The 24,879-nt window shown below is 38.7% G+C and overlaps 1 protein-coding gene across 2 annotated transcripts in view; it reads right to left on the reverse strand.

Annotated features, from left to right (window-relative positions):
* ntm (neurotrimin) overlaps window positions 1-24,879 on the reverse strand; it is a gene marked incomplete at its 5' end in the record, with an annotated part of 377,639 nt that overhangs the window by 20,471 nt on the left and 332,289 nt on the right. For both annotated transcript variants that reach the window (XM_080041575.1, XM_080041574.1), the window contains one exon: window positions 12,740-12,972. In XM_080041575.1, the coding sequence (XP_079897701.1) occupies window positions 12,740-12,972 (233 nt within the window). The remainder of the gene's footprint in view (window positions 1-12,739; window positions 12,973-24,879) is intronic.

A 24,879-nucleotide genomic window follows, 5' to 3' on the forward strand; every position in this document is an offset into this window, starting at 1 on the left:
CTTTTGTCTAGGTTCACTCTCACCCCCTCTCATAGCATTTTTTATTTATTTTTGACGACAACAACAACCCGCTGTACACAATCTACTCAGCGGCAAACAGCACATAGAGACTAGCTGGTGAACATAGTGGAGCATTCAGTAGCTACAAGAGCATGAGATTTCCCCCGGGGCTTGGCAGAGAGCTAAAGAAACAGAGCGATTTGGTTTGCAATGTGGATATACAACCGTGAAACTCCAAATGAATTATAATGTTTCCCTATGTCAGCTGCAAAAATCGCCAGGGCAAGTTAGTCATACGTCAATTTTCTGTTAATAGCCTGAGTCCATTGCCTCCAGGTGACAAAAAAATCATTAAAAAGGCTTAAGGCTTACATATTTTCTTTTTCCAGTTAACAAAACTCTGCCTCCTTGGCACAGCAGCTCAAGTGCCCTTGAGCTCTTCAACCGAGTGAGTCAAGCTTGAAATTTAGACCAAGTGAGGCGACGTCAAGCTAAATGTAGCCTATACAATCAGGGTAAAATACGGGTGAGTGAGGTGGGAGCTGGGAGCTGCAAGATAGGAGCTCGTTTGGAGATTGTTAGGAGGAGTTCACCAACTATTCTCAAAACATTGGTGACAACTGGCACCTCTTAACTTGTTCAACTTTGCCATTGCTCATTTTGCCTCAGCAGTTGTTAAAATGACTGGATTCTACTGCAGGCCAGGGGTGGCAGAAATATATCTTCTAAAGAAAAATATGTTGTTTGAATAAATCCTATGAGCTTGATAAAGAATGATTAACAGTACTGCTAGTTTTTCCCGTCACCCGGCACATGGCCAAAATTAGGCTCTGATAACTTGTTCACAACTGCAAGCACATTTGCATGGCAATGGACATCTCATTCAGTTCTGATAATGCAGTCTCCCCCCCAAAAAAAAATAAAAGTAATACCATTTTGGTAGGGTTGAGAATAATTTAATTTGTTTCCGGCGCAGTTTTACTTGGTAAGAGTTCCTAATGAATACTGCACTAGTAGTTAATTGATTTTAAATCAATTCTAAAAAGCACGTTGAATGGTATTGTGTTTGCACTGTCCTGCTGGAGAAACCAGAGCTGTGAAAATGTATTGATTCCTAAGCAGCTAGGCAATTTTACTGCCACCAGTCTCTTTTTTTCTCCAGGCGGACTGCTTAATCAAGCTGTCTTCTAAATGAATTATTGGCCAAAGATCCTCTCAGGCAACCACCTTAACTATCGCTAGCATTTGAGGGATGGCAGAGTGTATAGTTGTACAGCAGGTGGTTAAAATATGCAATCCACAGGAGCCTATAAAATATAGCAATATAGCTCTGGAAAGAAAAAAAAAAACTTTAATTTCAAGTTTCATAATGTTCGCCCATAACACAACCCGAGCAGAAAGAGATCCATTTTCTAAAGCATTCCACATGAATAACGACCAGCTTTAAAGGTGCACTGTCTAACTTTGGGTGTGTCAGAGAAGTGAACATTCTCTAAGATATATTCTCATAACCGAATAAATTAAGTTTCCTCGCGGGAAAATTGGATCCCCAGAACATTGTTTGAAGTAAGAAAGCTACCCGAATAATTACTGCTTCACCGTCGTTGTTTACAGCAGCAGGGCCCACAGTTTTGTTTACAATCATATTCTAGTCTTATGTTTGGTTCTTGGTACCTCACAAATAATTTTGTTCTGATTTATGATGATAGAAATGATTCAATACTCAGAATTACATGTAGAGTAAGTTAACTAACTGACGGCGATGCAAATGTAAACAAATCCCCTGAAACTGCATAGTGCACCTTTACAGAACAAACCTATCATTTCATTCCAGTGCTGTTGATTAAGTAAAACAAACAGATACAAAATAATATCGGCTTCAGTTGTCAGTATAGTATATAGCATATTTTAAAAGAAGCACAGCGCAAATTGCCACCGAAAAAGCAAAGGATAAATCTATAGTTCAGAGTATGTTGTTCTGAAAAGATACACCAACTCCATTTAGAATGTTTCTCCAAGGTGAAGACGGCTGGCGGTTACAATCAGTTACGTAAACCTGCATCGGTGAGTCACAGCCTTTTTTTTATGCCCTTTCCCTTTGAAACATCGCACAGAAAAACTACTGACATGCTCCATTAAAAAGATCAAATAAATAGTCCGTTAGAAAAATTAGACCATACCTTTTTATAATTACAAAACTACACAGGAGTTCAAACTGATTCTCATCTGGATGTTATGTCTGTTCCAGAACTTGTTTGACCATTTGTTCCAAGTACTGTATATATTTCATCACAGTTTATAGTAAAGAAGGTCATTTTGTGAACAGCTCGGAATTGGCTTCACATAATAGAACATGAATGGGAAAATAATGTATTGAAATCTATAAATATGCTGCATATCACCAGTTTCTCAAAGTAACACCATGCGTGAACTTTGGAAAATGGTTAAAACCAGGATAATTGTGCTGTAAGTAGTACATTATTTTCCTACTGATATTTTTATTGTTAAATTTTATGTAGATAAGTCACATTTTCTTTTCAACATAAGAAACACAATTGTGGCGAACATATTAACATTGCCTCTATACATAATTCAGTGACTCTATTTTAACTACATTATGTAAATGAAGGATTGTCCTTTCTTACTTTGTCATGTTAATGAGTGATATGTTAAACACACCTTTCCCCAGGTCCTAGTTGAACCTTGTTATTTTGAACCGAGACAATATGTCCTTTTCCTGATTATGTGAATGTCAATGGTAACAACATGGAGAGGTTGACCCCCATGCCCTCCAACAGAATCAATGTAGAGTGTTATACTGGCCAACCATTCGGCAATTAAATGAAATTAAATGGGGATGGAAAAATAATATCAGACCATGAACCAGAGGTTAAACAAAATTAAACCAATCCCCAAAAGAACATTTTGTTAAGAAATTATTAATCCACCATTGCATTGCCTTGAGAAACACAAAGCGTGAATGATGTAACTACCGCAGTCGGACCGTGGATTCTGCCAAGCTTCCCTTCTCCTGTTGCAGAACTACCATATTGCCAAAAAGGAAAGTTATTATCAGCGGTTTCTGCAAAACCTTGCTAGATGAGAATATTATTTTGTAACTCAAATGATAACTTCAAGACCATTCCTCACTTCCATGTTACTAGTACAACTCATGGAACTTATTTAAGGCAAAAAAAATATCTGGGTAAGGTAAGGGGACAGATCATAGTTACAGTTCATTATCATGTCTTTTGCATACAAGTCAGAGTCGGTATTTATTCAATCACCACCCCACCCCACACTCCTCTGCAAAATTATATACATTAGCATTGAATGTTTGCATTGCATTAAGGTTTGAACCCTCCAACACGAACTGTCAGTACTCTCTAATCAAAATGTAATACGCAGGTCAGGTGTATGTCATGATCCGGCCTGGGCCTCTTTGCCCCTGTGTTGTTTTTCCCCTTTGCCCTTGTCTGTGTCTGGTGTAATTGCAGGGTTGTAGTTCAGGTGTGTTGCAGTCAGGCACTAGCATTCATAGCTGCCATCAATCACCAATCAACTGCTCTTCTTAAACCTGGCCTAACCTTCCAGACCCTGCCAGATTGTAGACTCTGTTTCACACAGTCAGTCGCTCTCTAGTTTACTTACCTGTTTGCAGCTCTGTTTGCATTTTGTCACTGGCTAAGTCCTGTTCTCTCTGCCACAGCTCTCCCAGCTCTCCCGGGTCTGCTGCTGGGCCCGGCCCAGGAGGGGGACGCCTTACCAACTGAGCTAAAGGCGCCCACCTCTGTTTGCTTTCTTACTTTTTTGATCTGTTTATCTATTAAACAATTCATGTATATAATATCTCCTCGTACGGTACGTTTTTCCTTAGGCTTTAAAGTTCTGATGTGACAAGCTTCATGGACACATTTAAATGATGGCTGTTGTTGCGCAGTGTGTTCAGACTCACATTCAGACACTATCCCTTATTATTCAAACCCATCTGAAGATGACTGTGGGTGACTCAAGACATATAAATAAGACATGTTTCAGTACATCAGAGGACACGGTTGATGGCTGTGTATGACAGTAATAGTTTTGTCTAGATGCCTCACACTTATTTCCTTGAATAAATATTGTTGTTGTTTTAAATTACTCTCTTTTCCTGACAGATCTGTCCAAGCTATCGTTTTGTTATTTTCATTTCAAAGAAACAAGCACAAGTCTGTATTTTGAGGATCATCAACTAAAAGCGCATGAGAGTGTCACATGTGCTTTAACTAGTTTTTTGGTCACACCAGACTTGTTTGTGAGAAAAATTGTAATGAATAATTTATTGGATGTCGGCTCAATCCCCATTTACCCTTCATGAATGACAAAAGCATACAACAAGCATGTCAGTGAAGCTTCTGTTTAGTGGTGGTGCAAGAGGCCAAGGCTGAAGCCTCTGTTTGTTGGATACAAACAAGAGGTTGAGTTTCAGATGTATTCAGCACAAAGCTATTGGGTTGTGTTAATATTGTTAATTGTAATACTTAATACAGCCAGTCATTTCATAATCCTTGTTGGCCTTGAGAGCCGGTGTGTGAAGTCAAATGTGTCTTTTGCAACAAACGAAAAGAGTGTTCAAACCTGAAATGGTTCATGGTAAAAGTATGACAAGTTATTGTTGTATCAAGAAAAGCTTTTGGCGATAATGTGATTAGTTTATATGTTGTAATGGTGTGAACATATCTTGAAATAACAATAGTCAATATATAACTTGGTACTGATATGTTTATATAGGCTTCAGTCAAAATGTAAAATGTATCTCATGCAATGCTCATTGGCTACATTGCAATCACATCAACACCATTTTAAATCAAAACTTAATAATTATGAATGTGTATACAAAGATAATTGTGTATACTATGCTATGTACTCTAAATTTGTAATGCAACTATACATACTTCAAAAACTGAATATGACTTTAGCCAAACCATTTTTCTGTGCCTCTCTGTAAGAAAACAGTGTGTGTGTGTGTGTGTGTGTGTGTGTGTGTGTGTGTGTGTGTGTGTGTGTGTGTGTGTGTGTGTGTGTGTGTGTTGAAGCCATGAGTTTTCTTTAGCCTGTATATAAAGCATTTAAAATGTATTTTTTAAATAGAGGTGTAACCTCACATCATCTCTGAGAGAGTGTTGCTTCAAAGAATGCCCCGAGTCACCTCGCAGGCTGCTTTAATAACAGTTTATCTATCATGCGGCTGGTGGAATCTTGTTCCATTGTTCAAAAGCAATATGTGGTATGGTGCAATAATGCAATCCTGTTGCATGATAACACAAACATGCTGGTACAAAACAATGCTATAGGGGGTAAAGAAGGCAGCATTCTTGTATTACTTATCTGATAAACGCATTAGTATTTAGAGGGTGTTTTTGAAGTACACTGAAGATATGAATGTGAATAAAAAAAAATAATGTTCATGTTTTGACTGTGTTCACACTTGAGTATAATAAATATATGTATTAATATTGATGCAAATAACAGTAATGGGACACTAATGGTTGAAGTAGCTTGTAATAGAGTCTAATCCGCTGGTCTATTTACAATATCTATCAACAATAACTAATTTCCCTATTATGCCACAATCATTTCCCACCATGGGGTGTTTAGTCTTAGAAACAATTCCAGATTGAAATTTGATAGGAATCTGTACTACATTACCCCATTGATAATTTGTCTGATAGGAAATTTCCATCAGTTTTTTTTTGAGGCATGGTAGAAACACTGTGTAACTGTCTTCTCACATGTTTTCAATTAAAGCTGCATATGCACTACTGTACTCTTACCTGACAAGCACCAAACTGCAGACAGGCAAATTTAGTGAGTGACTTTACAGTTTACTCAGGAGTTTGTCAAAGTCCAGAACAAAGCTAGACATGTCTAAAGGTTTATACAAAATTAACTCCTACAGAGCTTTGAGTGTATGTTTAAAAGCAGGACTGCCAATGCAAACAGAAAGCTCTCTATCAAGTATTGCTGCACATACCCACATTTAAACATTTGGCTCTTTTCCACTGGCACTTTTGGCCATGCCGAGCCAAACCCGTGCCCTGCTGATTTGCATTTCCATTTACAATTTTTACAAATCATTGTTCAGTGAACTGTTAGCAACATGTAAATAGCCTCCGCTGCTCTGCCAGACATACAATAACATGTAACACTATTTTGTTAAACTGAGATACACAAGATACAAACCATATTTCAACATACAATACACACAGCATATTTGAATAATTGAAGCCAAAACCATTCCTGCATAGCTAGCATTACTGCTATAACCATGCTGTACAAAAAAGGTGCTTAGTCCGCTAGCTCTATGCTAATTTAAAATGGAAAACGCCTTTGACACGCTTACAGAAATTAGCATTTCAATCACTGTAAAAACTTGGACTGTAGCTCATATAAATTAAGTTCAACTATTCACTACAAACAACAAACGAGGGCAGTACTTTTATAAGTCATCAACTCGGGGTGGCACATCATTTTATTATTAGTTTTATTAACAGTTGTGCCACCGTAGCCCACATTCGGTGGTCAAATATATTCCCACACATACAGTAAGCACCAGGAAATGCAAACCTCCGCCTTGCTGGGCTTATGTGCAGAGCCAAACCGAGCCAAGCCAAACCTGAACATGTATATGGAAGAAAAAAACGCCCAATTGTTTGTCATATAGCCAATGTATGTATTGGTAAACATGACACAACTTCTCTATCAATCATGGAATACAAGGTCCCATGTTCATCATTCTATGAGATATAAGAGCCAGATCGAGAGCTTTACTGTATTATGGTATGACAGCTAGCTTGGACATCTTGGGGGTTATCAGGTGAATAGAGATATCAGTCTTCTCACTTGTACAGTGCTCAGACATCTTTCAGCGGGATAACAGGAGTTGAAATCCCTGTGTAACACCCACCCGGCTTAGACGCGCTCATGTGAAAACTGAATCTCTATCTAGCTCCGGGGGCCTGCTGCTGCTCTGTGGCTGACCCTGACCTCCGAACTCCCATAGAGGGAGGAGAGAATTTGACTACAGTGATTGATTGAGGACCATTAACGGTAAGAATGAAGCCCACACTGTGCATATGGATCGGCATTTTTAGCCGACAGCACAGCACGGACACTTTGACAGGAGTATTTGGCAGCAGGATTGACAAGAATACTGTAGCTTTTATGAATATACATCTGTTCACTAGACACACAGTACATATATTCAGTGCACAGTGCAACCAATGCAGAATGTTTCTAAACAGGACACAGGCAAATGCAGAGTCCGTCACGTCCTTTGAAGTGTACAAAATCGCACAGTGCTGACAGTCATCATGAAACTACTTTCAAAGAAGCCGTCAATAGAGCTTACATTGAAGGTTCAATAATATCTGAATTTCAGTCAAAGTCAACATTAAAAAGGCTTTTGCTCAACTTAGAACTAGATCTGATCCTACCAGTGTGCTAGAAATATTGAAATGTTCTAAATTAGTTTTAATAGAATGTGTATAATTTGAATGATAAATGATTTATGATAAATTAACCAACATTTTACAAGGTCAGAAAACACATCCATAAAGGAAAACAAATACCATATATTGGATATGCATTTGATGCTGTATAGGCCATTACCCCAGTGTGTGTATATAGTTAGTTGATGTGTTGTAAGATGTGGTATCTCTTTGGTGCGTTTCCACCACTTGTTATAATCACATCTCTGTGCTTCAGTGAACATACTGAATTATTACAAACACATTCGAGTGTGACGTTACACACTAACAAATCAAGGTACATGAATCGTCCTAAAAGGGTACAAATGCTTTGTCCCCCCAGTGGTACCTTAGCAGGGTACACAACTGTACATTAAACATTGGTACATACTGTATGTGTACCTTCTTGCCTGTACTTTCAACAACATTTATGTACCACTAGTGACAAAAAATTACCCATTGGAAAGATACAGTGAAAATGTGAATTCTGCAAGTTTTCAGCATTTCATATGAAATAAAGCAGTAATCTTTAGATTATAATAGACACATTTATATAATCTGTCTGATTCGCTGGAGTTTACAGATGTAATTTTTCAAATAAAGACAGTGAGGCGATTACTGCTTTACTGCATATGAAATGCAGAAAACTTGCAGAATTCACATTTTCACTGTACCTTTCCAATGGGTAAATGTTTGTCACTAGGGGTATGGAAATGCTCTTTCAGAGGTACAGACAAGAAGGTACAAATACTGTATGTACCAATATTAAAGGTACAGTGCTGTCCCCTGCTAAGGTACAAATGGACAAAGCATGTGTACCCTTTTAGGACCATTCCTGTACCTTGATTTCGTAGTGTGTAGATAGTGTGGATAAGTCCACAACATATTTGCTTTTAAAGATAGAAAACCCGCAGGCATCAGTACATGGAGTCTGCAGTGCAATCTGAGAAGATTATCTGCAATGACAGTAATGAAAGGCTGGACTAACGTGTAGCCTCAAGCTACTGCACAAGAGTGGTAAAAAACATTTTTTTGAAGGACCCATGCCCACAAACAACAGTAAACAAGTGTTTTAATATTCAAGATGAATGTGTGGGCTGTGAAAAGAATAGGGCCTTTCTTTTCTACACCACCTGCTACAAGACTGGAGGACTGGAGGTTGAAATTCAGTAAGGTGGCAGATACTTTTATTCCTTGTGTTTTTGCTAGAGAGTGGCAGCAGCAACACACACAGTAACCCCACACATTGTAGTATGTCTTGGCTACCTCGGTAAACCCCTCTTTTCTGAAGCGATGTGTGTTACCATGGCAACAGCAAGTTAATAATTCTCAAGGTTTTGGTTTAATACTTAATAGTTTAAGTTTATTTTATTGGGTACAGTACATATATGTTTATACATAGATTATGGCCAATGGTTGCCGGTAGCCTTCAACGTCTGTCAAACGGCTACTTCCATCCCAATAAGTAATGTGCACCCTCTGGCATGGAAAGTCCATAATACATTTATGAGAAGGAGAAAAAAAAAGTCTTGACCTTCTTCACACAGCCTTGACTAGCTCTGTCCAGGAAAACCCCCAGTGCACGTGTCGTGGTGCATTTTTAAAGATGTAGCACTCTGATGTCATATGAAAATATGATACAAAGTAAAAATGTCTGCTAGCCTTCTTCCTTTTCTTTCCCAGCAAGGCATTTTTGATTCTCAATCAAGGCAGGTTCTGTTCCTTCACAGTGTTTATCCCCATGTGTCTTTGTAGGCTTTCTTTTGCAGTTTTAAGGGAATTAAATAAACACTTCACTGTTTGCCTGGCCAATGAGATTAAAGTTACACAGCCCTAACGTACCAGATGTAAATAAGCCTCCTAACAAATGTAATACTTCAATTTCACTTTCCTTGAAATTCACATAAGCACTCTTCATAAAAAAAAGTAGCAACAGCCGTCTATAAATAGAAGCTACCATGAGACCACATGTTAAAGGCGGAGTCAACGATTCTGGAAAGAGCTTTGAAAAAATCACTCTTGGCCAAAATCAGTGAATAACTCCTCACGGTCTGCTACCTGTCCAAAGTGTGTGTACACTGACAAAAAAAAAATCAGTGTTAATACACAGCCTCTGTAAACGGGCATGTTGAGGTATCTACAGTGGGCCTCCCTCTTTGCTAACATACACTTTGTTTAGATACAGAGCCTAGGCTGTGTATTAACAACAGTTTTCTTTTTGTTCAACGCACACACAGTACACACAGGTCATGGACCATGACGAGACATTCATGGATTTTGATAAAAAGTGATTTTGACAACAAGTGTTCTCCAGAATCACTTACTCCACGTTTAACTCGAAAACATGGTTACGTAAAGCCACCATGATCAAATCTATCCACCTTTATTTTTGGTTATTCTGTAGCATCCTGGTGTCAAATTCAAGCGATTTTGTGCAGGTAAACACAGTGGACGCTGCATGTTATTTCACTGCACTCCGGTGAGGCACTCCTGTCATGAACCCTATAAGCTTAACACCGAAATAGTAAACAGCCAGAACACTGCTGATGCTGTTTGTGGCTGTACAAATAATAACCCTTTATAACTCTCATTGTCTTTATATGTGGCCACATAGGGAAAAAAGACAAAGTTGATTTTTGGGCCACGTTCTAGAGTTCTAAAAAACACTTCTTTATTGCACATTGTGTCTCACTAAGGCTGAAAGGTGTTAGTTGGTTGTTGATCCTACTGCAATTAGACATGTGGCTCTCCAATACAGTAAACAAACGTTACATCACTGTTCTTATAAAGCTGGTTTCACTGATCATGTCATTAAAGCTGTTGGTTAATTGACACACTATGACAGCAACACTATCTTATTGCAAGTGACACTGACAGCAATGCATGCCTATGGCTTTCAATACATACATAATACAGAAATGTAGGCAGTGTCTTGAGTTTGAAGGCAATTGAATCCGCATATACATTGCAACAACTCCAAATGACGGTGACTGTCACTGAAATGAATAACTGTGTCATGTGTGTTCGCAGGTACGTAGAATGTCAGCTGAATGATTAATGTCAACAAAAACAATGTCTATATACACAACCTTAGAAGAGACTGATTGGTACTGCATACAGAAGACTGATTTTTAAACTGAGTATATGAAGCTGCATTTCAAATGCCATCATCCTTAATAGACGTCCATTTATAATCAGCAGAGCCATCTCCAAGCTCCGGTAAAAGGTGTCATTGTGACGACTGTGGCGAATATTTTGAATCCTCATTTTCCAAGGTTTTGCTTTAAAAGAGGTATAAAGCCATCTGAAACATGTTCTGAGAAGACGGGAAAAAAAATATTTGAGGACAGTTGGGGTTTTAGATAATAGTCTTAATAATATAACATTTAAAGTATGTGTGTGTGTGTGTGTTAGACTGTCCGTGGGATTAACATAATGTGTGTCCCTACCTCTAATGTAGATTGTACGTGTTAACTAGTAGTAGAAGATATCTTAGTATTAAACTGTAGTGTCGGCATTAGTCAAAGTGCTATTCAGTGACATACTTAACGCTTGAAGTCAAGTGCATCTCCTCACTCCTGGCCCAGTGACCTGTGCTGATTGCTGCATTGCATATTAATGGGAATGATTAAAGGTTGCTAATTAGGAACTGTAGTGAATTGAACACATAACTAAGTGCCATTCTTAACTAAGCTCTCTATAAGTGTGTCCAATGATATTCTTCTGTTAAAAATTCAGCAACTGTTTTCTATTTATAGTCATTTAAATGAATGCCACCCCTGTTGTCTCTTGCATAACATCTTGCAGATGGCTTGAATAACACCAGTAATCAGATGAGAATAGGATATATTGGGAAGCAAGGGAATGTGGAATGTTTGGCGGCCGAACAACATCGCAAACAAAAGGCTCTGATGTTGGTTAAAAGACATTGTGTCAGTGGTTAAAATGGCCTTCTGTTTCATTGCCCTCTGATAGAATCCCTTGGTGTCCTGTTCTGATCTGTGACCGCCCGTTTAAAGGCTATTCTCTTGACTAAAGGGTTGGTGGTATGAATTATAATATATTGCATCATTTCTTTTGGTACTCATTTGCAATATACATATACAGTATGTATGTAAATGCAATTTCCTAGCATGAAACCGTCCCATTATACAATTTGTACACAGCCCCGTGCAACTGCTTCTATACAGTATAAGCGCCCCATCATAACTCCACACATGATTTTAGCCGAAGCTATCTCAACATCTGGTATTCCCCATTAACCTCACTTAACATGGGGAATGAGGAACGCACTCCGCTCCCCCTGCTTGAGCAAGGCATTTAGCCCCTAATTGCTCCGGCGGAGCAGTGAATGAGGAGGGGAGATTCAAGAAAGAGAGCAAATGTTGTCTGTTTCAACTTTTTTGGTTTGTTCACTTATGCCCTCATGTGCTGGTGCTGAGTCATAACACAACCATCAATCAAACACACATAGTATTTTACCAGGTGATGCTCTACTAGTGTTAACGCTAGGCTAACCTTATAATTCTATTGTGAAGTTTTGAGAATAGTTATGCTGAAGCAACCCACCTGTTAATTCAGCATTAAGGTCATTATTTTGCAGCCGACACTATGAAAATCCACAAGATTTTGATGCTTAGCTCATATAGACTTGTGATTTCATTTGTATTTGTATGGCCCTTTCAGTGGGGTTTTGCCTGTGTGTGTAAGTATGTTATTGTGTTTCTCAAATTCTACAAAACGTGGATGTTGCTGATTGTCAGTAATAAAGTGTCTGTCTGTCTGTCTGTGTTGGGAGATGCTGATGTTGTTTATGAGTATATTATCACAGACTAGCATGTCCATCAGAGAGTTTGGATGTGCAGTTTTCTTCTTTTTTTTTCTTTTTTAACAATGTTATTCGAGACGCCTGCCATGTGAATCTACCAGATATAGATTAATTGGTGGTAGCAGATTAATAAGATTTTTATTTATTGTCATTTAGTATACTAGAAGTAGCTGCAATAGAAGTAGTAGCCGTACATAAGTATGTATGTATGTATGTATGTATGTATGTATGTATGTATGTATGTATGTATGTATGTATGTATGTATGTATGTATGTATGTATGTATGTATGTATGTATGTATGTATGTATGTATGTATGTATGTATGTATGTATGTATGTATGTATGTATGTATGTATGTATGTATGTATGCATGTTTGTACAGTATGTATGTAGTGTGTTACCTTGAACGAGGATGTGCACTGAGGTGGTTCTCGGTCGACTGCTTGTCTGGACTGCGCACACGTACTGACCCTCATCTGAGAAGTCCACGTTCTCAATCTTGATGGTAAACTCATCTTGATTAAGGGTCACCAGACTTACTCTGGGATCCACCGACCATTTGTCCTCTCCGGCATACAGTATACTGGAGCGGTTTAGCCATGCTGTGTGTGTGACGATGTCCCCCTGTGCACACCTGAAAAAGACAAAAAGTTTGCATTCAAAATAAGGCTCTTCCCAATATCGACCAATAGTTATTTTAAGATTAACCGAAGTACTAAAAATTCCCATCAAATATTCCAACAGTTTTTTTGCTTGACATCATGTGTACAATCAAGCCAACTGTTACAGTACATAAAAGTCTGTCTGTCTGGCTGTGTTGGACACTCATCACATTGATTAGCAAGATCTTCAACCAGAGAGGAGGAACTAATCAGTGAAAGCAGCTGGTGTAGGGCTGCCGTGTGCAGACTCTGGGCTCCACTCACTCTCTCATACACACAGCTGTTATTGCTGTAGACAAAGGCTCACTGATGCTCCTAAATTGACAGTAGCATAACACAGTGGCTAGGGCATGGCTCAAGAGAATATGCACAGGCGTATTCGGAATGAGCAAACTCAGCATGGTACAATAACAGTGTGGATACATATAAGTTGGTTTGTTATAACCAAAATACATTTCAAACTAAGGCTGTGCTAAAAATATCGATACGGCAATATATCGTGATATTTATTTTCATGACATCTGTACCGTATTGTCAGCTCCAAAAAAATCGATATTTCAGAGAAAGAAAATACAGGTTTTAAACGGGTTGTGAACAGCTAGTTGCCTCAAACTGCCGGGTTTTGAATTTGAATTTAACTTGTATTTCAGCTTTGTTTTTATATTTTCAATGACCTATGTTGAATATGGCAATACTGTATATAGGCATATGCATCGTATTGCAATGTATCGTGATATATCATATCGTGAGCCATGTATCGTGATGTGTATCGTATAGTAAGACCTTGTCGATACTTGTTCGATTATCTTATTATTACACCACCATTTATATCTTAAATCACTACCAGATCTTCTTTATTAGAATGTTTTCAATTTAACAGTGTAATACTGAAGGAAATTATACAAAATTGGGAGCATAATTGCAGTTCTCTTGTTCCTCATAAAAAGGATAAAATGCACAACAGGAACATGAAAATGGAGATCGTATAATCATTAGCGCTATTGGAAATCATGTGCAACAGCTTTCTTGTAATACTATAATTTTTTTTTTAAATAAGCTTGGTAACTAGAAACATTGTACAAATGCAAATTCAGCTATCACACATGTCTTCAGGTTTTTCTTTTGTTAATCTGCCCACACACTTGGCTTGTGTGGCATTTCAAAACGTGATTGAGACAGTGAGCGGAGACAAAAAAAACTGTGCTCCGCTCTGCTCCATCGCAATCACAACAGATTGGTTTCACCAGTCGCAAAAAAAAGAAAAAATGCCGCTTTGATACAGGAGCTGGGTCACTGATCTTTGACGGTTTCCACAGAGCGGCACGTCTGCTGCATGTTTATGAAAAGTCTTCGGCGAAAGTACTGACAGGGCAGGTAGATGAAAAAAAAGTAGAAAAAAAAGTCTCACTTATATGAGAACAAATTCATACTCTATACAAATAAAAAAAAATATTTTGCTGCCAAAGGCCTGTTAGTCATTTGGTGTTTATTTAACATTTAAAGTAGCCTAATTTTTCAATACAAGCCAGAGTATTTAGACGTACATAGTTTAGAGTGGTGGCAATGTAACACAGAGGCTCTACACTTTGCAGCTAAAAGACTTTCAGCTCCATTTACTCTGTCAGCGCTTTGGTTACAGCATCATTCACTTCCACTTCACTGGTGGCAGAAGGGTCAAAGACATCCGTGGGGCGTTTGGTGCTATGGTTGGGAGAGAAGACAAAAAAAAACCTGGTGTGTGTGTGTGTGTGTGTGTGTGTGTGTGTGTGTGTGTGTGTGTGTGTGTGTGTGTGTGTGTGTGTCTGTGTGTGTGTGTCTGTGTGAGTAGAATCAAAGCACAGGAGCAATGCCTTCAAAAATTAATGAATCGCAGTGTACATGAAATGTTGAGTGAATTAAAGAGATGACAAAGTGGATTCAAAGCAGGGTTTTGATTTCTAAGGGCTACAGTTAATTCATTCCTGGGAGCTGAAAACGTATTTTGCACCATTACATGCATAGTTTGTACTGTACTTCCCTTTGATGTGAACATAATACTTATGTTATGCCTTATACAAAACTATTTGAAGAATTTAAATAAAGTAGTAACTTAACACCACCTGAAAATTCTTGTTTTTTTGCTGCCCGTCAAGTGGTTTCTGCTAACCTTGCTGCAGTGATGTATAGGTGGACTGCAGGACCCGCTGACATCACTGGTGGGTGTGGCTACAGGTGCAACACACATTTCACACTTTATCAAACCCGCTCAACTGACATGCTCATATTATACGTTCCATACGCCCGGTCTGAGCTTGGTAAAACTGCTTTTAGCCACAGTGCCCCTGACTCCTGGAACAGCCTACAACATCAAATTAAAATAAATACACTCATAACTGTTAACCAATTAAAACTTATTATTTTGAATCAGCCCCACTCCACTTGTAACTGTTTTAATTAGGCTATTGTTCTGCTTCATTCAATTGATCTGAATGTTTTAATTGTTGTCTCTCCGTAAGCTTGTTGTGTATTTTCATTGCATATTGTGTATCTGTAATCAACTCGATGTCATTGTAAAAGAGGGTCACCCCTCAATTGATCTTTCGAGGTTAAATAAAGGAAAATGAAAATGAACATGTCAACCAGTGGGGGCAGCAAAACACTGTTTTTTTACTCTATCAAGGTTGCCTGCAGACTTACAAGGGCATACAGTATGCTTGCATGTACATCAACACTCTCTAACAAGTGCAAAGAACTGAAGGCTTTTTGGAGGAGGTCCAACAACACAACCTCTATGGCGTACCTACTGCCTCAATGTCCTTGTTAAGACATTAGCTCAAGAGACATGTTCTCATCTACACAGAAGGGGAAACTTTGTTTGATTCTTGAATATACCCATCATGTTCCCACAACTTACACAAAGGAAACAGGTTGCATGTATGCACAAGAACCCAATCCCTCTCTATTTCAAACACACATTAAGATAGAGTGCGGTGAAAATTAATGTGCACCCACATTGTATTGATATTCTACATAACTTCATGAACAGTGTTGGGGAGTAGTGAACAACATTTAATAAATAGTAGTTTAACTACTTTATGCATTAGCATGTTGGTAGTTCAAATACATTCATATTTGCATAAAGGTTCAAGGAGTTAAATGACTACTGGAACTACACACTATACACATTTTTGCTTCGCTAAATGAACCGCAGGCCACAGATGATAGAAAAATCCAGATTTGTTTGGTTTATACATGACACATTGGCACTATTAAGTTTATGCAATAAACTCAGTGGCATTGTTTTGCCATCATATAACTTGTTTGTATCATTTTTGTTATTATTTCATATCACATGCATTTCGTCAATTTGATTCTGTTTTATTTTTTACAAAGTAATTTGAACACATTTTTCTGAGCTAGCTTTTCTCTAGTGCAACGTATTACACTTTGAAGTCATTGGTAGTTTGCAAATCTATGCTCAACAAGTAGCAAACTTTACACTGATCATAAATGAGTTACACACTTAAATGTCTTACTAATTCCCCCAGCCTTTTCTCTAAACTTTGATAGTCTTTGTTTTTTAGGAAGTGCTGAGTTTTGCCATGCCAACAATAAAAAACACTAACGATACTGCCTCAAGCTTTATTCTCTTAAAAAATATCTTGCATTTTTAAAAACAATTAAAAATAACATAGAGTTTGAGTGAAGTGAACCCCCAAAAGCACCCACACATCATTATCATTATCAACTGCTGGGATGTATGGACCTCTGTGCAAGAGAAAAAAAAAAGACTTAATCAGTCCCTATCATACAATGTTTAAATAACCCAGTAATCCTCCAGTTTGCTTATCAGTCATTCAGTTATCATTTCTGCCTACGGATAAAAAAAAGACGTTAGTTTTTTTATTCCTGTAATGTGAGAGGGTCAGAGACACAGCTGAAGGTATGACTGCCACCGTGTCTACACTGCCTTTCAATTTACCAATTCATGAGAAACTGTGTGAAGTTCGAGTTGCCCGAGTGGGACTGCTGCCTCCATGAGATGCGATGAAAGAGTTTACGGAACAAGCCATAAGATATGAGATTGCGGATGCGGGTCTTTTGATAGTCATTAAATGAAAGGGGAGAGAATAAAAGCAGCTCCAGTGGCTCTTTGTAGAGTTTTGCCGGTACATTCTACATGCCCTTCTCACTCTACTTTCTGCATAAATTCCCATTCTCGTCTCTGCATGAACTTCAATACTTTTTTTTCTTAAATATTTTTTACTGAAATCGCAGAGTGTAGCATCTCTGACACCAGATATGTTATGTTAAAAGACTAAATATTCAGCGTCTAATTGGACCGATCCTCTTGAATATATTTTTTCGGAGCCTTATTGAAAAGAGAAATCTGGTTTGACTTATAGCTTATTGTTACACAAAACTATATGCTTCACCAGCTAAATCCCCCTTAGAGAGCAACACGCAGAAAATGAAGGGATACATATTTTACATAGCATATATTCTCCCCACCCTTATCGCTTCTGCACAGATGGCAAACAAAATTTAATCCAAAAAAAATATATAAAAAAATATTGTCGATCCTCTCAAAAGCTTGAAAGGAGGTAGGGGATGGGGAGACGTGAGATTGGGGATGTGAAACTGTAACCATAAGTAAACAGCTTCTTCGCTCTCCTGTGTGTGTGTGTGTGTGTGTGTGTGTGTGTGTGTGTGTGTGTGTGTGTGTGTGTGTGTGTGTGCTTTCTAACAGTAATGTGCGGATCGTTAAAAATGCATGACACTTGTTGCTCCACAATTTAGATGTGGCCGGTAGACTTTGTTTACACTGTGGATCAATTGAGTTAATGTTTAATGCTATGTCACGGGCAGCTTCTGGTTGCTTCCAGATATATAACCCTCATCCATTTCAGCATTCAGTCCCCAAAGATATGAAAATTACCTTATATTGGCTCAAAATTGAAGATGCTTATCAACCCATGTAAAGGTGGAGTCAGCTATTCTGAACAATAGGGGAGAACGGGGTAAGTAGGCACACTTTTTACTCTAGTGAGAATTGCTCATCACCAAAACATCTGTCAATAGCCATTCCTACATTAAATTGAAGCTTAAGGTGTTGGCTAGAAATGTGTGTCTCTCTTTTTTTCCAACTTATTGTAATGAAGAAGTAATTTACCATCAAAGACACTCTGACACATTGTGACAACCAACCCCATCAAGGGGTCGGTTGTCACACACTATGGGGTTGTTTGTCACAATGTTATCTTAATGGGAAAAATCTTAAAAAGAAGGCAAGGAGGCAGAACCAAATTTGAATGTTTAATTGCATTGTCAAGTTGACAAATAGGCCTACATAACGTTCTGTAGCCTTGGCAGCTGGTCTAGTTTGGGATGCACTGGGTTGTTTTGATTTTGTTGCCCTTTTTTCTTTTGCTTGCTAGCTGCCTTTTCCTGCTCTATTCTTTCCTTCTCTGGGGTGTCAGTGAGGATACAGCTTGACAATTTATTTCGTTATTGGGTTCCTTTTCTGGCTGCAGCCTTGAGATAACATGTGACAACCAACCCCCCAAAAAATTTGACGACCAACCCCAACTTGAATTTCTTGCTAGCATCAAGGCCAACAACCATCTGACAACTAATTAGCTTGCTAACCACAATCTAAACTATAGTTTACCCTTCACACTTTCTGAGGGTAACAAGTGTTTTGTTATAAACCCATTGTGTAAAAGCCTAGAAGAAAAATACTGAGAAGCAAAATATTTGGAATTTGACATGAAAAACACAAAACATCCTCTCACCTGAAATGCAGCTGTCTTCCTCCAAGGAAGTCTATGTATGTGACCTCTGATCCCAATTCTGGACCTTTTTTATATCAACATTTCAGAGCTAGCGCGCTCTGGTTCCGAGATATAACGAATGTGACATCCAACCCATGTGACAAATTACCCCGTTCTCCCCTACTTGTTGACAAAATCACTTTTTGTCGAAATAAGTGGATATCTCCTCATGATCCGCTACCTGTTATTAATGTGCTAAATAATCTGGTGAAATACACAACCTAGGCTTTGTTAAGTGGTATTTAAATAAAGGTTATGTAAACAAGGGGGCCACCATAGCTAGCAACATGAGCCTATAGTTTACAGAGCCTAGGCTGCGTGTTAACACTGGATCTTCTTTTCAGCACACAGACACAGGTAGATCATCATGAGGAGATATTCACTGATTTTGACAAAAAGGGAGTTTGACAACAAGCGTGCTTCGAAATCACTGATTCCACCTTTAAAGAAAATCTTCATTGAACGTAGGGTTGGTTGAACAACTCTAACTGACAGCACTATAGTATGTTTTATGCAACAACAACAACAAAAAAGCTGGTTCCATATTAGATGTTGTATATCCTACAATTTAAGGCATGCACCTTGTTAAGTAAATAGTGAAATGATGTCAACAAGGCATACTACATTCAATATACACAGAGGGAAATCAAATGGTCTAATCAGGAGCACTCTATACAAAATAAACCACAGAAGAAAAAAATAATTATATACGTAATCCCGCAAAATGCACCAGCATGTGAAGTGAAGATAATTAATGAAAGTCTCCACCTTGCATTTTCGGTCTCAGCATGAGCTTCACAGCACATAGCCACAATCAGACATACTGTATAGTTTGCACACAGCCTCTTTGTGAGCTATACAATTAAAAGCCTTAATGTTATCCAGGAACAGTATAGGACATGCACTTTGATAATCATTGTATAGATTATTTTATCACCTGTGTGGGGATGTAATTATTACAGCAGCAGCATGTACTTGAGCAAGTTTGAATGTATACTTATAATAACATGTGTGTGAGTGTGTATGTGTTGTGAACATGGTTTTAGTTTATTAGCACTGCTTTGTTAATTAGCAGGCTACATGGGGTCGACAATACAAGGTGAGTGCTTGAAACCCGAGCCAAACTGTTTGTGCTCGGTGTCATAAAAATGTCAGATGCCTCACTCAGTCTGTTTCCATGTGAACAAGCTGCCAAGGCACCTCAGACAGCAGTGTTCGAGGCTTTTTGACATTAAAGGCCAGAGCCGGCCCAAGCCTTCAGGGGGCCCTAAGCGAAATATGATTAGGGGGCCCCTCTCCAATGTTAGCGCTGCTGAAACTATAGATCTTTGTTAAATATCATTCACACACCCAGTGTTTTCCGCTAGTGCCTCCACTGTGCGGCTGTGTGAAAATATTATACAGCCGAGATTCAGACCCTCCTAGGGGGGTCCGGGGGTATGCCCCCCCGGGAGATTTTTTTAACCTTTTTAAAGTGAAATGCATGAATCTGGTAGCCTGGCATTCCCAGACCTGCCACTAGGCGCTGGCAAATTAAATTTGCTGCGCGTGTTGGTCTGGAGACGCTCCGTTGAAGCTTATCAAGACTACCAGAAATCTGGTATAACGTTTCAATTGGTTCTATCTAATATGGGCGCGCCAGAGCCCTTTATATGGTGCTCTGGGGAGGACGTAACCGGATGACGACAGTGACGTGCATGCGACGTCGAAGCTGTGATAGTAAACATCAAAGATGGCTGCGGATATGTTGTGTGAGTTTGAGACTGCTTTGGCCTCGACCCTTAACGAATTGGAAGACGGGACTCATAGCTTTCACTAGCAAGTAAGTGGAATGTTCTGTTTTGCCGACCGACAACGGCAAACGTTTAATTGAACAGTTTAACAGCTGTTCACTAAACGAACGGGGCTTACGTCACTTGTGCATCGCTCTGATTGGTTGTAGTGCTATCCAACTGCGTGCAGTGGCATTTGAAATGCACGAGTAGGAGCCGCCCCTAGAGTTGGAAATTACTATTGATCGTCGCCAGACCCTCTATCGTTCAAGATATCAGGGTCAGGATTTCCAGGCTATGAATCTGGTGCACTTTGAGGAAAATTAAGAGGCTAAATCTGAGGAATTTTGTGTGAACAAATTATTTGGAGACACTGGGTCAGATGAATTAGAAGCTATTGAAGAAGGACACATGGATTTTCCAGCAAAATATTAATATAAAATAAAATATTATGGAGGTTCCTCTGGGTTGGGCTTGGAGCTCTTTTTCTTTTACGGGACATATTTCTCTGTAACATAGTGAATGCATTTAAATGCAGTGTGAGGAACTAAGCAGAAGAACTCTGTTGTCCAGCTACTGTATCTTTTTTTCCACAGACAAGGCTGAAATAGGCTATAGACTATACACAGTGCATGGGCAACTGAGGGCAGCCACATTTCCAATTGTTTTTAAATAAACTCAATACACACTGTGCATGGATGTGATTAATTATCTAGACCAAAACATTTTATTAATTTTTTTGTATAACTCACATTTGCATAATATGATGTTAATATCAAACACACAAACTAAAAAAAAAAAAAAAAAAAAAAAAAAATCTTTTTTTATTATTTATTTTTATTTTTTGGAGGGGGCCCCCCAGGCATTCGGGGGCCCTAAGCGGCCGCTTAGTTCGCTTATGCCTCGGGCCGGCTCTGTTAAAGGCCCTAGAAACCTTGTCTAAAATAGTCCAAATGATAATACGATATCAAAGTTGGGTGTCTCAATAAGCTTTTACAAAAATCTGATTGAGAATAAATGTTTGTAAATATTATAAAACGTGGTTAAAAAGCCAGCTTTCTTAACTGTCGATAGGGTTTGACTGTCTTTTATAAACGTTTGGGCAGAGAAATGCCGTGATTGGTTCAAAATGCTTATTTTGTAATAAGAACCAGAGCATAGCCCGCCTCATCTGAACCGGATTTCTGCAAATGTTATCAAACTTAAAAGACAATATATTAAATTAGGATTGATAACTATGCCTAACTCTTTGCAGATGCCTACTACCATGCAACTAACTTCACAAACAACATAGTTAGAGGGATTTTGTGAATTTACAAAACAGACAAAAAACAAAAGAACTTGGACATGAAACGAAAAAAAATAATAATAATAACTTCTGTAAATAATTGTGGCAACAGCTGGGAAGGATTTAACTCTATTTCATGGTAGAATAACCCCAGACGCCATGTTTCCTGCAGTGCAATCATAATAGGCTAGGGATGTATGCTGTGTTAAAATAATTGCCAGATTTTCCTCAGTGTTTGAACATGAAAGTCATTTATGGTGCATCAGTCAGAGGATGTCATACATGCGAAGGTGGTGCTTTTTACTCGATGCAGCACTGAATTCGGTTAAAAAAAAATAAGTAGCCTCCAGTAACATGCTAATCATATTCCAGACTCACAAATGAATTTACTTATCGCTTATGTGCATCTGAGTGGAGCAGTGTTTATGAATCATTTTAAAAAGCAGCGATACAATGGTGCTAAAATTGGTCTCTCCTACAGACACTGACCAACCCACAGCAAAGCCTTGCATACAAAGTAACAGCAGCATTACATCCACCTTATTATCTTGTGTAATGCAGATCATCATGAATTTCAACAGTGAATAGCTTGTCTGAAATTGAAGCATGATTCAATCGACATCCTTGTCCCTGATCCACAATAACATAAATCAATCCTCTATTTATGTCACAACATGTATTGAGATGCCTCCAGTCAAGGACAGCACAATATGACATATAATTGTGGTTCGGGGTGGAGTCAGAAATTCTGAAGAACGCTCGTCGTCAATATAACTTGTTGTTGAAATCAGTGAATATAGACTTTATTGCCAAAAGTATCCAGACACCTGCCTTGACTCACATATGAACTTATTAAAGGCCTACTTCACCGGTGGGAATATGAAGGTGTATTGAATTCTGAGATCCTATGTATAAATGTGCAAAAAAAACTGTGACATCACAGTAAGAGAAATGTAGGGTTAGACAGTGAGACCATAAAACACTCTTTCTGCCTTTTCTCAGGCTAGGATGAACCAATTTCAATTTTTTGCACATTTATACTACATAGGATCTCAGAATTCAATACACCTTCATATTCCCACCGGTGAAGTAGGCCTTTAAGTGACATCACATTCTTAATCCATAGGCAACAGAGACAGTGAAACGCTTCCAACTTGCATTCACTTTTGTACGTCGAGGAAGACAGGTGACCACTTTTAGCAGCAGAAGTGAATGCAGTAATGCATTGTAGCTGTCACTGTTTACCCCTCTGCTAAGAGTTGTCATGTTTTCCATGTCTGGTGTTGAACAAAGCAGATAAACAAAGCGCTGTGGCAAACGTAATGGAAAACAAGTCACTTGAGTCTCCTGGTGTCTCGCCATAATTATAATGATATATGAAGCCTCGCCAGTGATGCTGATGGGGCCATTAATTAGTCCAATCCATGCAAGTCAACACACTTGTCTCCCTGTAACATGTGGGCGGAACTAATCTGCTCCCTGTGTTCCCAAAGCGATACAGTGGGTATTTTCAATAGGACAGCTCAAATGTGCACTGATCACATTATGACAAACAGAGAGACGACAGCATGCCATGCAATTCATCGCACGGTGTACGATGGGGGAATGGACACATCATTAGTATTAGTTCCTTAGTATTCAGCATTGACTAAAGACCCATCCTCAGAGTTAAAGGTGGAGTCAGTGATTCCGGAGAACGCTTGTTGACAAATCACTTTTTGTCCAAATTACGACCCCACTACCTGTTCGTACTGTGTGTGCGCTGAAAAAAAAATGGTGTTAATACACGGCCTAAGTTTGTCTGGAATGTTAACAAAGGGGGTCCACCACAGCTAGCAACATGCCTGTTTACAGAGCCTAAGCTGTGTAATAACACTGGATCTTCGTTTCAGCACACACACAGTACAGGTAGCTGATCAGATATTCACTGATTTTTAAAACAAGCTTTTTTCCAGAATCACTGACTCCACCTTTACCTGAAAACAACACAACCTCTCCTCATAGCTCCTTAAGCAAACTTATTTATTTTGATGTTTAGGCACTCACATCACCTGTTTAAGCTTAGGCCATTGTGATAGTTATTTCACCTTAACAAAGCATCACTTACAGTATTGGGATAGTGTCCTTCTATTGTACAGTGTAACATGGCAGAGCTAAAGAGAAGCGTATCATGGCACTGAGTGAAGGTCATTCAGTGTGAGATACATTAAACAGATTGCTTAAATTGTCCCTGGCTTATCACCCAGCCTCTTTAGCTGAGCGCTGGCTGAAGGAAAATAATGAAGACGCGATTGTTTTAGACCGCGGGCATCTGAAGCGCCATCTAAACGGCAAAACTGCAAAGTCATTGTCAAGATGGAAGGAATGACAAACGACAGTCGATGGTAATCTTATGTGCCTGTCAGGGGAGAGCTCCTATACTGTACTCTATAGCTGTGTCGAGGCTGCTATTTTAGGATCAGGATTATGACACTTTCTGTCTGTGAAGAACAACTTCCATTTTTATTCTAGGTCTTTACTCAAGTCTTTGGGTTCATATTAATGTAAAAAGTGCAGCAAAGTACTCTTAACTACAAGAAAAAATAATCACTGTCACAGAATATTGCCGTGGCCCCCCAAAACTTGAGGCCTAACTATCCCTTCTAACAAAAAAAAGTATTCTATTATTAACTGTAACACATATTTTAAAATCATATGCAAGATTATTCATTAGATTCACACCATTTTCTGGAATTAAGCACATTTAACCCTGACATTATCTAAACAGACCTTTAAATGTCAAAATCACATCACTCGATTTTAGTATCACATTGCCTGCAGCTGCAAAACATTTTTTTTTGTTCAGAATAACCAAAACATGACCTTGACAGTTAGTATTTCATTTTCATTTCATTTAACTTTTATTTATCCTCGAGAGACCAATTGAGGGGTGACCCTCATTTTCAATGGTGTCGAGTTCAAACAAATTCCAAGGAAAAACAACAATGCATACACAATATTCAATGC

This window comes from Ammodytes marinus (genome assembly GCF_949987685.1).
Source record: "Ammodytes marinus genome assembly, chromosome: 14".
Lineage (NCBI taxonomy): Eukaryota > Metazoa > Chordata > Actinopteri > Uranoscopiformes > Ammodytidae > Ammodytes > Ammodytes marinus.